A 16,274-nucleotide genomic window follows, 5' to 3' on the forward strand; every position below is an offset into this window, starting at 1 on the left:
CCTCCTATTATTAATGTTTTCTGCATCCCATCATAACAGGCTTGCATGTCAAATACTTCTGAACAGAATATGCTATTTTGGTTCCCTTACCAAAATAGGGCACCACTACATTTTTACAGAGCAGGACAACTTCCAGTTTTCCAAATATTTACTTACTTTTTTCTGCTGACTTATTATTACGTTATTATTTTGTGACTGTTTAACATGCTCCACAAACCTCGCCACTGCTTATTGTAAACTCAAAACTTCTACCCATGCTGTGAGCTGTCTTATTCGTAGTCACCCCAGGGACTTTCTGTCTGTCTTTCTACCTATCTATCTGTATGTATGTCTATCTATCTATCTATCTATCTATCTATCTATCTATCTATCTATCTATCTATATATATATCTATCTATCTACCTGTCTGTCTATCTGTCTGTCTACCTAGCTATCTCTTTATCTATCTGCCTATCTGTATGTCTGAATATTTATCTGTCTATCTGTATATTTGTCTATCTGTCTGTCTATCTGTCAATTTATTTATCTATCTATATATTTATCCATCTGTCTGTATATCTGTCTATCTGTCTATCATTCTAACTTTTATTTATAAGACTCATAGATGGTCTACATCAATTTTGTCTTTAACACCAGCCATAAGAACAAGGCTAAATACAACAGATATGGACAACTTCACATAGCCAGTCAATCACCATATTTTTAGGAGTAGGAGGAAACTGGAGTACCTAGAGAAATATTTGTATTGGTAAATCAGAACTGAACTGAACTGTGTGAAACTGATCTTACTCCTGAGTCACTGTGCCCATGCCTGCATTTGAATTCTACATGCAGCTTATCTCCTCAAACATTAGATGTTGTATGTGTGTCAGAGCATATCTGATCATGTTCATAGTGTGTGTGTGTGTGTGTGTGTGTGTGTGTGTGTGTGTGTGTGTGTGTGTGTGTGTGTGTGTGTGTGTGTGTGCTATGTCAAGAATCTCAGTGGCAGCACTCAGATCTGCTCTGAGTTACAGCACAATGGCACTAAATATACAGAACCAACTGATATTGCTAACATCCTGGCAGATAGGTTCAGTGCTAACTTTACCCCCCTCTCACCTCCTAAAGGGCCCATCTCTCTAGTGGAAGAATGCAATGTTCCTGTAATCATGGCTGCACAGGTAAAAATCACACTCTCCAAAGCCAAGAACACAGCATCCATGGGACCTGACAACATGCCAGGCTGCATTCTACATGAACTACAGAATGAACTGACCCCACCTAAGCACCATATTCAATCATAGCCTCACCTCAGGCTTTGTGCCCACAGAGTGGTGCACAGCGATGGTTACCCCGCTCCACAAAGGGGGAGTCACCACGGTCCCTGGGAACTATCACCCCATTAGCTTGATGAGCCCGGTCTGCAAGGCTATGGAATGTATCATCATGGATCTTATACACAAAGACATTGGTAATCTCCAAACCCTGGACCCCACCCAGTTTGGGTTTCTAAAAGGCAGATTATGCCTCCTAAACCTGATAGACTTCTTTGATGTGGTCACCAAAGCCGTAGATGAGGGTAAGGTGGTTCATACAGCCTATCTAGATCTCGCCAAGGCTTTTGACACTATCCACCACTCTGGCATTATAGATAAACTCACTAAACTAGGTATAAATCCCTATGTCACAAGATGGGTTGCCAACTGGCTCACTGACAGAACCCACATTGTGAAAGCAGCAGACTACAAATCTGAATTCAAACCAGTGGCAAGTGGAGTACCACAGGGTTCAGTCCTGGGTCCTCTCCTGTTTGGCATCTACTTCTCAGAAGTACAAGCTAACACAGAAGGTCTTTGGCTAGTGAAGTTCGGAGATGATTGAAAACTAGGAGCCATAATCAAAACTCCTAACAATGTGGACATTGTACAAAAGGGCCTCACTGAGACAGATGCCTGGTATCAAAGCCCAAGCTCAATGCCAAAAAAGTGCACTGTCATCCCTTTTAGTAAAAACTCTGTACCCATGAAATACCACATAGGTGGTAGTCTACTTAACACTGAAAGTGTGATAAGAGACCTTGGGACACAGGTTGACAGTAGTCTCTCCTTTGATATTCACATCCCCACAGTAGTCAGGAAATCCTTCTATGTGGCATACCTCATCACAAAAGGTTTCTCATCCAGGAAAAAAGAGATCATTGTTCTACTCGTCACTCATTAGACCCATTATAGAGTACAACGCCCCTTTTGGTTTGTACCTCACAAGACATCTATAACAACTAGAAAGGCTGCAGAAATACCTCACAAAGAGAATTACCGGCCACAAACAGATGCCCTATGCAGACTGTCTCAAAAAACTCCAGCTTTACTCCATCACATATCACCTACTCAGAAGCGATCTCTGCCTAACATACAAAGCTATGTCAAACTCAGAAATGTTGGACATGCTCCACTTAAAGAAATCCCAATCCACACTCTAGGGACCTAATCCTTGTCACCACAATAAACAGAACATGTTGGAGGGATAGATTCCTGTCCTAGAGACTTCCCATACTCGGGAACAAACTACCTATCTATATCAAACCAAGCTCCTCATTAGCACTCTTCAAGACAAATCTTGATGATTGGATGGGAGATAGGAAATTCACCCCGGCGATTACTTCTGTGGCTCTGCTCGACAGGGGCACAGGAAAATAATTTTCTTGGGTGGAGAAAGCCAGGTTACCTTTTTGCCTAGACTTACTTAGGCCCTAGGGCCAATAGCCTAGTACCTACCTATGAACCTATGTGTGTGTGTGTGTGTGTGTGTGTGTGTGTGTGTGTGTGTGTGTGTGTGTGTGTGTGTGTGTGTGTGTGTGTGTGTGTGTGTGTGTGTGTGTGTGTGTGTGTGTGTGTGTGTGTGTGTGTATGCAGATCTGCTTTCACTATCTCACACACCCAAATGCACATGCATACACACAGACACACATAAGTACTCTGTCTCATTCTTATATATTTCTCATTACATAGCATACTAAATTTGCTAGTTTAAATAACTCAACTTTGGATAAATTTACATCTACATACAAAAATATTATTTCTAGGCGTTAAGTCTTTGTAACTGACAGCAGTCTTGATAAGAGGCAACTATCTAGAACCAAGCATTGAGCTGCTTTTTTAACACATCAGTATCAATCAAAACTCCTTAAACAGAAATTCATGAAGGAAACCAACTCTTCTCTGCTGTCATTTTATTCCTGATATTTAATAAATGGCAGACTTAGTGAGGGGAAATTGATGATTTGGCTTTTTGAGTTAGATGGTCTTCTCCCTTTCTAAATAAGCATATGAATATGTACTAGGCAAATTATTTGCAATAAACAAACAGTGTAGAGTACAAAATGAACAGCTATTTTATCTGTAAATCACAGCAATATTGCATAATGAGAACATGGTGAGGGAAAATTGTTTGTAGAAAAAAAATACAAAACCTGCTGTATTATAGCAGGTGTTGTGTTGTATGAATTATCTGAGATCTGTTAAAGAATATCTATACTTGGAGATTTGTTAAGTTTTCATGCAAAGAAATGAAGATGGAATAGTAAATATGGTGAGCCTGCTGATATCCAGAAGATGTTAGTAACTACTGATGAAATAAGACTGATGACTACAAAAAGATTTCATATTGGAGTTTAACAGACTCTGCTACATCCTATATATTCCTCAATAAAAAGCAGCCATCTGACTATATTTGTCATGTTCCATTTATAACCAACATTTATCAGTACGCAGGCTGCCATCATGATAGACTAGTAATACGAGCATGCCGTTTTAAAAGTAAAATAACTGAATGTGGGTTTGTCCTTACCTGCCACGGATGAAAATATGGAACCTTTGGACAAGATCCATTGCTAAATGGTCCTTCAGCTGATTTACAGGAAAGCAGATCGTGAAGCCCATAAGCCAGGGAATATAAAATATTATACACATTGTAGCTATACCTGAAGTTATAAACATCATATATGGAACTATTGATTGTCTCTAACCGTTCACTGCCTGTACAGAATGGGGGCGTGTTTGTTGTTCTGTTTTCTTTTCTCTCACCAATGGCATTTTCTGGCCACCTGCACCCAAATGCTTGCTCCCAGAATTCTTTTATGAAAATATCATCTGGTGATTTTGAAGGTTGAATACTAAGGAGAAATTCCTTGAAGCCATCAATTGGACCCGCATGGATTGAAAATCCAATGGTACCATTAGCTACAATTCGAATATGTTGATTATTAAAGTCTTCACCGCTGGGCCAAGGACAAGTAACAATCCATACTTTTCCACTTATTCCATGTAAATATATTGTCTCCATTAATGGGTTCATTTTTTCTGTGGTTAGGTAAAGAACAACCACTGATGCAGTAGATGCCTTAATCATCTCAGCAGCTTGATTCATCTTTTTCTCATAGTTTTGTGCTGGAATTATTTCCGAGAATGCAATGCATCCACCAGCCTTGAGAAACTCATTCTTAAAATTTTGGATACCTTCTAAACCATAGTCATTGTCTGAGGCTATGAAGCCCACCCATGTCCAACCAAAATGGATTAGCAAACGAGCTATGCCAATGGACTGAAATTTAAAACTAGCTAGAATGCTGAGGAATGATGGGCCCTGGCTTTTGTCACTAGTTAGAGGAAGTGTTGTTGCATGGTTGACCTGTAAAAGCATAATAAAGAACAGGAGCTTATGCAGGTTATCTGAAGAATAAAACATTAGTATAAATCTGCATAAATCAACACACAGAGTGCAGTATATTCCACCTTCCTTTTACTTTCTCATTTCCCCAAATTCGATAGCTGTGCTAAGGTTGTTAATAACAATTTTTAAATATATTAAGCTGGTGTATACTGGTGAAGCACTAACCCTATGAAGGCATTTATGTTAAACTCACACTACCATTTCTGCTTTAGCTTTCTCATTTTCGTCTTCTGTACTTTCTAAACTGACAACAATGAATCTGCAAACAATGCAAAACAATAATCCAAAACGTCATTAAAGTTTGCAGCCTTGCACACCCATATGGTATGTACATGATAGACTTACAACTTGTTCTTGGGTTCTTGGAAATTTGCTGTTTCTAGAGATATACTTACAGACTGTTGTCTCCTATTACAACATAAAAGGGAACACTGATGGTTTTCACAAACTAATATACCTTTCCTCTAATGGCTTCAAAAGCAGGTAGCCATGAATCCCCAAAGAGAAGCACAGATTGGCTAACCAAAACACCCTAAGAAACCACAGAAACATATGCAGAATGATATGCAAAAAAGCCCCTTTTATCTAGACATCATGAAGATGTATACCTTATTATTAGACAAGTAAAGTATTTTAAAAATATGCCAGCACTGCAAAAAAAAAAAATCTAAATGATATCATAGATCCCACTTCTCAGACAGTCAGTGACAAGGTCTTACTATGACAACATTTGCTATAGCCTCCACGAATGAAATGTGCAATGTTCTAATGAAATCCTGGAAAACATTGGACAAAAGTGGTGAACACTGTATTTATAAAATATTTCATATTTCTAGTCCGCACGTGGAGCTCTTTTTTTGATTATCATCAAAAAGAGCAATACTAAAATAAGAGTAGAAAAAAAGTCAAAAGCATACCACATTTATGACTGCTACAAAACATCAAAGAAATTGTTTCTATAGCACATAGTTTTGCCTGCAGTATTCTTGGATGTAGCTTGAAGAGATACCTCAATTATTTTAGGAAAACCCAGAGAAAAATCAGGGATTGTATTTGTGAAAATTCCCTTGACATTAGGAAAAATAAATGTAGTAGCTTCCTTGCTAAACATATTAATAATAATTCTAGCCATTATTTATTTTTTTTGGGAAGGGGGTTGGATTTTGTTTCTAAGACTCCACGGGGTGAGCTTTGGGAGAACCTTTTAGAGTGTCAAGAGCTGCTTTGGCAATTCAGACTAAATGCCTATGGTCCCCTAAGGCGCAATGAGCGTATTACCATCGGAAGTGTGTTAAGGTTGAAATTCTATAAAGTTTAAATGTTCAGGTATTTACATTTGTATTAATATGTACATTTTTATATCTTATTTTATATACCTTTTTATGTATATATATTTTTTTTAGATATTGACTTATTTTTCACCTGCTTCTAATGAGCATTCATTGGTCAATTCGGTGTGTGTGATCATGTGATTAAGAAAGAAGGATATTTAAATTATTTTGTATGCATGTTTTTTGGTATGGAAGATTCAAAATATACCTAAAAGAATCATAATTGCTCAATATGCTGCACATGTAAATGAGCATGTAAGTAAATACAAATGAAGTGTGCATGCAAGTGAGACAAACAATTAGCAAGTGTATACAGCCAAGATGGCAGCATGATTCAGCTACCTATATAATGGTATCCCTGTGCAGTCATGAACATCCATGTTGTATGTGGATGTTGTCAGCATGTACAAATAGAGTCATGACAGAAGGAGCAGCAGCGCTCCTGCTATAACAAATATTAAGATTTAATGCCCACTTTGTGCATTACATTGCAGGACTGGTCAATCAAAAAGTTAAGAAATATTTTAATACCTTTCTGAGAAGACAGTACTTGCAGACAGTAGCTATATCTTGTAAAAGCTTGACAGATAAACTTCATGCCTGTATGTAAAAGTCTGCAAGCAACCTTAAGTTGTAACTGCTCAGTGCTAGGACCCCAAACAAAAAACTCCACATACTTCAAGCCCTCCGCACTCTAGAGCATGTACACATCTGTGCCATTAATGAGACTTGGACTAAAGCCAAAGAAAGTAGTCTGGTAGGGCAAGGCTGCAGTTCCCTCCTCAAATCTAAACCAACAACAGCACAGACTAGGGCTAAAGGTGTCTTAATGTACGTTAGCAACAAACATATCTGCAGGTTAATTAAACAGGATGATACCATAAAGCTCAGTATGTGCAAGTCACCATATTTAAGGTCCCTCACCATATCTTGGCTAGTTACAGCTCACCACCAGCTATGTCCTTATAATCTCATGACTCTTACCTAAACCTACTAGAGGTGCTCACTGTCCAACCAAACACCCTATTCATAGGTTACTTTACCCCTCTATAGACTGGGAAAATTACACTGCCTCAAACTCTTAGGCACAATGCTTCCTGGACTTTATTAACAGAAACACCCTGGAACAGATAATGCACACTCTACCTAGAGGATCAAACATACTGGATCTGGTACGCACCAGCATGGGAGATCATTGCACCCCTCATGTCATGTCCTCATTAATGAGTGCAGATCACAAAGTTGTCTCATTTGCAGTAAAAAAGTCAACCCAGAAAATCCAGCTAAAACAGTAACAGGTAGTAACTCTTCTAAGGCAAATTATATCCTATTAAGTGACAGCTGGTCAAAATGCAACACTCCCCAAACCCCAAGACCACAGAAACTATTCAGAATTATTCACAGAGCCACAATACAAACATGAGAATGGCTGCATAGAGGCTGCTGTACCTACCAGAAATAAACCAAAAGCAAACACTAAAAACAAATCCTTCTGGTGTAATCCTCACCTAAATAGGATATATAATAAAAGAAGAAAACAAAATCAGGAAAAGCAACTCCCTTAAAGACAAGTGCTCTCTTATACAATTAAACAAGAAACTAAGATCTATTTAAGTCCAACAAGGCCAAGTATGAGGTCAGAATAGTCTTGACGGCTAGGGACAATCACAAGGCCTTATCCAACTACATACCTAACCTTAAAGATAACACAAAGCACTGTGTTGAACTGATGGCGAACGGTACTGAGATAGCAAATCTACTGGCTGATAAATTTATCTAGTACTTTCCTTCCCACTCCTCCCAGCTCCATCAGGTGAAGTACCCCTCAACAAACCTTCCCCGACTAATAGCAGAGACCAGGTATTAGTGACACTCCCTAAAGCCAAGACCTACACCTCCATGGGTCCTGACAACATCTTCAGTTACCTCCTGAACAGTCTAAAACACAACCTATGAGGACCACTTGAGGAAGTCTTCAGCTGCAGCCTTGAAATAGGATAAGTTACAAGTAAATGGAGTACCACAACAGTATTTGCATCCCATAAGGATGGACCATCAACAAACACAGTGAACTACAGACCAAACTGTCTAATAACTCAATATGCAATGCCATGGAATGAATTATCATGAAAATGATTAACAAGGACATTGGCAACCTGCAAAGACTGGAACCATCCCTTTTTGACTTTATTAAGGGAAGTTCATGTTTACTAAACCAGCTTAGCTTCTTTCAGAGGGTCACCAAAGCAATGAATGAGCATAAAACAGTGCATACTGTTAATCCTGACCTGGTCAAGGCATTTGATATGATACCCCTCACAGGCATTTTTGACAGACTGTCTGAGATAGGCATTAATCCCTACATAACTCATTGGATTGCTGGCTGGCTCACAATGAGGACCAAAGGATTCAGGATTGGTGAGACCACCTCCACCAACAGACCGCTCATCAGTGGAGTACTCCAGAACACCATGCTGGGTCCTCTCCTGTTTGACATATACATCTACTTCTCAGAAGAGAAGGCTTACGTTCAAGGCCTCTGGCTTTCCAAGTATGCAGATGACTATAAATTGGAAGATATAATAGACCCCCCCCAAGACACCAACACCTTGAAAAAGGGTTTAACATGGTCAAATGACTGGTGCCAAAGCTATGGCCTAAACCTCAGTGCTAAAAATGCATTAAAATGTCTTTGGGAAACTGTCAACCCACATTAATTACGCCTTTGATAAAACATCCTTAAGAGTAAACCCAGTAGTAAGGGATCTGGGAGCACATGTAGACAGCAATCTGGCCTTTGCTCAACACATAGCTAAGAAAATCTTTTTATGTTGCGCAACTTATAGGTAAGGGGATGGCATCCAGGTCCAATGAAGTTATAGTACAACTCTCTTTGGCCCTTATCAGACCTCTTGCAACAGTTGTAATGCCCACAAAGGTTTCTCACCAGCAGAATTCAGGGCATGAACACCTTGTCCTACACTGATCACCTAAATGCTCTGTCACTGTACTGTATTCAGTCTTCTACAGACTGCTGACAGGGGATCTTTGCCTGGCTTATTTATTTATTTTATTTGTATTTGTTTTCTGGGGTAGAAAACTGATCTTCATGAAAAACTCTATCTGGGAGTGATATCTGGTTAAGTGACTTGCTCACAGTCATAGAGTTAGACAATGAAGTCTGAGGGAATCAAACCTTGTACTGCTAGACTACAGGAAACAGCTTGTTAATAGCCAACTGTTAGACTATAGGCTTAGAGGACTTCATCAGACCAAGCCCTGATGGATCTGTTGCACATGTGCACAACAAACAGCAATAGAAAAACTAAATCCAGGGATCTGAACTTCACTTGTGACATAAACAGAACATGCTGGATGGAAACATATGTGTCCCAAAGGATCCCCAAACTATGGAATAGGCTCCACATACATGACTCTCTTCAAACAAAATGTTGACAACTGGATGGAAACTGAAAATTTACACCCAATCTAGCCTCCATGTCCCTTACACTTGGAGGCTATCAATAAGAACAAAAGTCCTTTTAGTATATGGAGATTTATATAAAGCCAACTGAATTACCAGTTACAGAGACAGAAACCAGAAAAGAAAAATGGAGGAGCTTTGAATGTTTTAAGGCTGTTACACACTTAGTGCTGTCAAAGAGTTCTTTATAGTGCACCCAGCACTGGCTTCACCGATATTCTAAGAGATACAGAGAAAAAAAATGGAAAAATAACCTATAGGAATACAAAATGTTTTACAGTTTTGAAATCTATAACAAACCACTACTTCACAGACAAAAGCCAAAAACAAACTGTAGATTAAATTCCTTAGCAGACTTAAAGGCCGCAACACATACTGACTGTACTGACAGAAAAAATAAAGAAAATAAAAAAATGTGGCATAAGCTATCGAAACTATTTCACCTCACCGCTGTAATGTGTGATGGCTGTTGTTTATACTGTACTGAAAAATTAGAGCATAACATCACTCAACGTTCCTCAACAAAATTTGTTAAGCATCTTTCTTACATCAAAAAAGTGCTTAACATTTTTTCACCATTTTCAGGGAGTAATTGTAGCAGGCCATGTACTACACATGTATGAATTCTGGTGTAAAGAAGTCTGTTTATGGAAACGGATGAAAGCTGTTTGTAAATTCTCATAAATGCATGCTTATTAAGTTTAATCAGCTTGGAAGTCTTACCTGAGGGACTTTGTAGAGACCTAGAATTCTGGACATTGCAAGAGCACTGGCAGGCATTCCATCACCTACCATGGCAGAAAACAATGGATAAGACTGACAGCAGTAGTTTGGGATGAACTTGTTTTTCCCAGAAAGCATCCATACAGCTGCTTCTAATGCTCTGGTTACTGAATAACAGCTGTCATAAGTATGGAATCCCAAGGATATGTTTGGTAATAACTTTGGAGACTGGTTAATCTCTCTGGTTGCAAATTCCGTGACCAAAGAAAAACGGTATGATCTAATGTGTATGCTGTTACACATAAATTAAAGATTAGAAATCATGATATTGTAGTATTTGTAAAATCAGGGCTGTGTTTTGAAAAGTTGTTACCATTTGGTACACATATGTGTGCCAAGCATGGCAGTAAATCTAGACTGTATCTAAAAAATCTGTTTTTTTTATTAAGTTAAACAAACTAAAATGTATCCACACTACAGTTCTCATTTCAAAACATCTGGTACATATTGAGGAAATGTGTCTAACATGTAACAAGCAAATAGCATCTGCAGTTATATAATTCAGCAGAGATTGATAACTAAGCATAAGTTACATTTTTCATTAGTTCGTTACATGGGTTATCTAGCATTTTTTACAGCAACTTGCAGAACTGTGGGAAAACAGCTAATGTTAATCATAAATACACCAACAGAAACCTCATAAAATGTCAGCTAAATTTAAAAATCATGCTACTGAATGTGCAACTGAACAGCACATTTGTATCACAAAGCTATGTGGTATAGTTCTTTTGTTTAATTGGTTCCTCATTTATTTATTTTTATTTATTTCTATTTTTCAGTCATGATAATCTAAATAGACAGATCTCATTTTAAGCTGATACCTGGGGAAAATATTTCTACAATACAACTGTTGTAACTTCTAACAGTCATTGCAAAAGAACTGTATGATACATTCTCAATTAAATATTAATAAAATTATAATAATAATACAAATTATAATAATAATAAAATAAATAAAATATTCTGAGGATGAAACAAATCAGCAACAGTAAAACAATTGACTATTGTTATGCAGCAAACAATATATATATATATATATATATATATATATATATATATACAAATGGGTTACCCTTATTTGAGCGACAGACCACTCCATGAACGCCTCAAAACATCGACAATCTGATGGCTGATGTTGCTCATATGGTAAGGAACCATTAAGTAATGGGGGTGTGGGGGGCGAAGCCAGACATGTAGGGGGGTGTGGGGTGTGTAGCTCCCCCACATGTGTGTGATTGTTGTAATGGTAGGTTTTTACTTGTGGATGGCCAAATGGTTCCTTATCATGTGAGTAACATCGGCCATCAGATTGTCGATGTTTTGATGCATCAATGGAGTGAGTGTCGATGGAGTGGTCTGTCGCTCAAGTAAAGGTAACCCATATATATATATATATATATATATATATAGAGAGAGAGAGAGAGAGTCTTTAATGTATTTACAAATTATATTAAGAATCATTACATATACATTCAACAGATAACTGATAACACAAGCAGGGCTGTATAAGAGAGATACTAGTTCTAAATACATTATTATTAAGAAATTGTCACTTTTATAAGATGGTAAATATAATGGCAGTCAATGAGTGGTGATGTTTAGTTTCTTTGCAAATATGAGCTATTGGATCAAAAAATAAAGCAGAACCACTGGCAGCAGTGAGATATATGCATAAGTGCAACCAGGTACTAGTGTGAAACAGCAGAAGGTATACTAGAGGGACAAAGATTCCACATTAATGCAGACAAAAAGTGGAGAAATTATGATTTTGAAGTTAGAGTAAAGAAACTTGTTAGAGATGGAGAAAATTAGAAGTAATGCCACAGTCATAGAGCCACTTGCTGTGAAAGTATTTTAATGCATTTTCTGCTCAATTTTTTTTTTAGTTTTTTTCAAAGAATAACAAATAACTTAAGTAAAATGTTAAGTAAAATAAAAAGAGTTAAAAGTGTAATTTGTAAGATTTAGTGTAGTGGGTTTTGTTATATTATATTGAATGCTAATGCATACAATGTGCCATAGTTTGTTGATTTGATCAGTTAACATATAGTTTTTTTAACTCCTCTACCACTCTTTCTGCTACTCTCCTCTTTAATAGCAAGTAGCTACCCCTCCATATTCTCCACCTTCCATCCTGGCCTCCTCACTTACCTGTACCAACTGAAAGTACCACGGGAGTCGGTGCTTACAGATTGTTTTCTGCTGAACATTTTTCACTTACTTGTCTCAGCCCGCTCCGTTCGCCCTACGGGCTCACTCCACTCCCTACCCTACCCCCAATTCCCACCCACCCCCAGTACAGTTAACTTTGTACCCACATAACCACACCCCCAGCTACTCAACCACCTATCACAACACACTTCCAATTAATCACTTTTCCCACCTGGATAGTTCCCAATCACCACTCAACAACCTACTACTACCAGCTGTACTTACTAACTTCACCTAACTTCCCTTTACATTTCTATCCTTCTAACACTCTAACTTTACTCCTTTCTTCATTCTACTCTAACCCCTACAACTCTCACATCCACCCTCTTTCATCTCTAAGTACTAATTATACCATCTCCACTTAACCTACCCTTTATCAGCAATCCAATAGCATTTCTAATTAACTCCACCTCTAAGCTCCCCACCACTCAGAACTCTCTTGGCCTTCCTCTCCTACCTCTTTTATTTCCCTGCTCCATATACCCTATACTCCTACACAATACTACATACCTTCTTTCACTTCATACCACACTTTACCCCTCCTCTCCAATGGCCTCTAAACATAGCACTACTTACACATACCTCCTAATCTTACCCACTATTCTAGCTGTCCTTACTCTAGCATTCTCACTAACCTTCCTGGAATATCACACTCTACTAAAACACCACCACCACTACCAACATACCCAATCAGACTCCCATACAAATTCCCTAAAACACATTAACATAATTTCTACTTCTAGCTATACCCTTCCTAAGTACCACAGATCTAGCCATATCACTTACCTCCTTGACAAGAAACTCCCATATAACTACCTCAAAATCATAAAACTAATACAAATACCCCTACAACATCCTCTATTAGATGGTGATATCCATCCTAACCCTGGTCCACATACAACAGCCCCCAGTGACCTCCTCAACCAAAGAACCTACACCACTTCTACCCCAACAAGATCATCCAACTCCCTTCTGATAGCTCACCTTAACATCTGTAGCATCAACAACAAAATATCCCATCTTCATGCACTTCTAGATGTGCACAAATTTGATATCCTCTGTATTACTGAAACTTGGCTTAAACCCTCAACCAAAGATCATGAAATAACCCCCCAGGATATAACATCCTGAGAAAAGATCGTACCACCAAAAAAGGTGGGGTGTAGCCATATTCTATAAATCAGAAATCCAACTATCTACCTTCAATGTCCCGCTACCCACAAACTCCACAACAGAAACCCTATCAGCCAAACTTCAAATCAATAACCATAAATCCATCTACATAATCTGTCCCTACCTTCCTCCAGGTAACAATATCAGTAATCTAGAGAATTTACTTAGTAGCCTATCTATACATCTATCCCAGGAAACCATTGTCTTAGGTGACTTTAATATAGACTGGTCTACTTGTATGTCCCCTAATCCCACTAACCACATAAATCTTTATGGTTTCTCACAAATGATAACCACCCCTACAAGAATCCATAAACAAAGTGGCAAGGAAACCATACTAGACTGGATTCTCATTAACAGTCATCCCTCAACTTATAAACATGGAATCCTTCCTGACATCAGTGACCACGCTCTTACCTATATAATTAAACAAAAACTTCATAGACCTAATCCAACTATTTTTAAAACCTCATGCTCAAAAAAAAACTTTCATCCTGAGAACTTCCAAACAGAACTGAAGGCTTGTGATTGGTCTCCACTGCTTCATCTTCAACTTGATGAAGCAGTCACCTACTTTAATACTAAGTTCCTTCAAATCCTAGACCTCCATGCCCCCTATCGTTCATCAAGAACAAAGACCAAAACTGCCCCATGGCTCACAAAACAAACTAGGCAAAAAATCCTCCTAAGAAATAAAATCTGGGCCAAGTGGAGAGCCTCTAAAAGCCCTTCTGACCACCTTTACTTTAAACAACTAAGAAATTCTACAAAAAAAGACATCCACCTTGACAAAAGAAACTATTACTTTCACCTCCAATAAACCCACAATCAAAAACCACAAAATTTCTGGTCAGCTATCAACAAACTACTTAATCCAGGCCACACCAAGTCTCCCACACCATCAGGAATTTCCCAAAATAACCCTAAACTAATAGCTGAATCCTTTAACACCTATTTTATCGAAGCCATACAAACTCTAGCAAACTCTCTATCTCCCACCAGCTCCCTCCCACCTAATGCTACAACAAACTCAACTCCTCCTTTTCACATACAACCTGTTCCTACATCCCTCATTTGTAACCTCCTTCTAAAACTCAAACCATGTACCCCCTCTGCTGACTGTATACCAGCAGAATACCTGCAAATTGCAGCTAAAGTCATTGCCTACCCTATATCTATCCTTGTCAATAGAACCATTTCAGAAAGTAAAATCCCCCTTATATGGAAGGTATCTCACATCATTCCTTTACACAAAGGTGGCACATCAACTGACATTTCCAACTTTAGACCAATCGCGTTACTCTCTCCTATAGCAAAAATAATGGAAAAATGTATTCACCTACAACTTCTTGACCATCTTCTCCACAACAATTTACTTGCCAACTGCTAACATGGTTTCAGACCATTCCACAGTACATCAACATCCCAGCTATCCTTTTCTGACTCTATAAACAAAAATCAAAACAAAAACACCCTTTCCTCAGCTTTGTTTATTGACATTTCAAAAGCCTTCGATATGGTCAACCACAATCTGCTTTTAGAGGTACTAAAAGCCCACTCACTAGACACACAGGCACTACTCTGGTTTAAATCCTACCTAGAAAACTGTCATCAAGCAGTCCTCTGGGACAATATGCTGTTAACTTCCCTCCCCGTAAACCTAGGAGTACCTCAAGGTTCCATACTAGGCCCTCTTCTCTTCTCATCATTTATCAACGACCTAAACACTACAATTCCTCAAGCCACCTGCATTCAGTATGCTGACAACTCTACTTTAATCTGCTCTGCCAATTCCCCAACCACACTCCACACCCTTACCCAGTCTGTATTTAACACCGTTGAAAATTGGTTCATGCAACACTGCCTCCTCCTAAATGCAAAAAAAACCAAAATTATTACTCTTTACTCCCACTTGTAAATCACCGCAATTTTACTTCACTATAACCTCAAACAATGGAACCACCATAAACCCTGATACCACAACCCTTCTCTTGGGCATAACTATTGATAACAACCTTAGTTATGATGACCACATCAACTATACTGTAAAATCTGTTAACAAAAAACTAGGTTCACTGTATAGACTCAAACCCTTCCTTACAACTATAGCCAGAACCACAATAGCCCAAAGTCATCTGATCTCTACCCTACTGTATGCTTCTGCTATTTACACTAACCTTTCCAAAAGCAACCTTAACAAACTTGCCAATAGCTACAACAACATAGCCAGATTTGCTACTGGCAACCCTTTTAGAACACACCACTGTCTCAACCTCAAACAACTGGGATGGCTAGAACTGCAACACCAACTACTCTATCATCAACTTACTATAACCCAAAAGATACTCTTCCACCCTAATAATATCCCAATCCTCACTAATCTTACTACCCCTTCCAAAAATCTTACCACTCTTCGCTCAGCTGATAAACTTCTAGTTTCCACTATTAAATTTAAAAACAAAGCTGGAGACTCTCTTTTTACTAATACAGTTGGAAAGGCCTGAAACTGCCTGCCAAGTGAGCTTTCTACCATCTCTTCCACATATCTTTTTTAAAAAAAACCTCAAACAGCATTTTAAAA

At 38.4% G+C, this 16,274-nt stretch overlaps 1 protein-coding gene across 1 annotated transcript in view; it reads right to left on the bottom strand.

Moving 5' to 3' along the window:
• The window catches only part of LOC122815262 (extracellular calcium-sensing receptor-like), a 128,518-nt gene extending 115,999 nt beyond the window's left edge, over positions 1-12,519 (bottom strand). Inside the window, exons 1-4 of the mRNA XM_044087618.1 lie at positions 12,461-12,519; positions 5,057-5,119; positions 4,910-4,970; positions 3,830-4,669 (exon numbers count right to left, since the gene is read on the bottom strand). Coding sequence (XP_043943553.1) covers positions 3,830-4,669; positions 4,910-4,970; positions 5,057-5,119; positions 12,461-12,519 — 1,023 coding nt within the window. The remainder of the gene's footprint in view (positions 1-3,829; positions 4,670-4,909; positions 4,971-5,056; positions 5,120-12,460) is intronic.
• Between the last annotated feature and the right edge of the window lie 3,755 nt (positions 12,520-16,274).

The sequence above is a fragment of the Protopterus annectens genome, chromosome 1.part1 (genome assembly GCF_019279795.1).
Source record: "Protopterus annectens isolate FY-2018-M chromosome 1.part1, PAN1.0, whole genome shotgun sequence".
Lineage (NCBI taxonomy): Eukaryota > Metazoa > Chordata > Ceratodontiformes > Protopteridae > Protopterus > Protopterus annectens.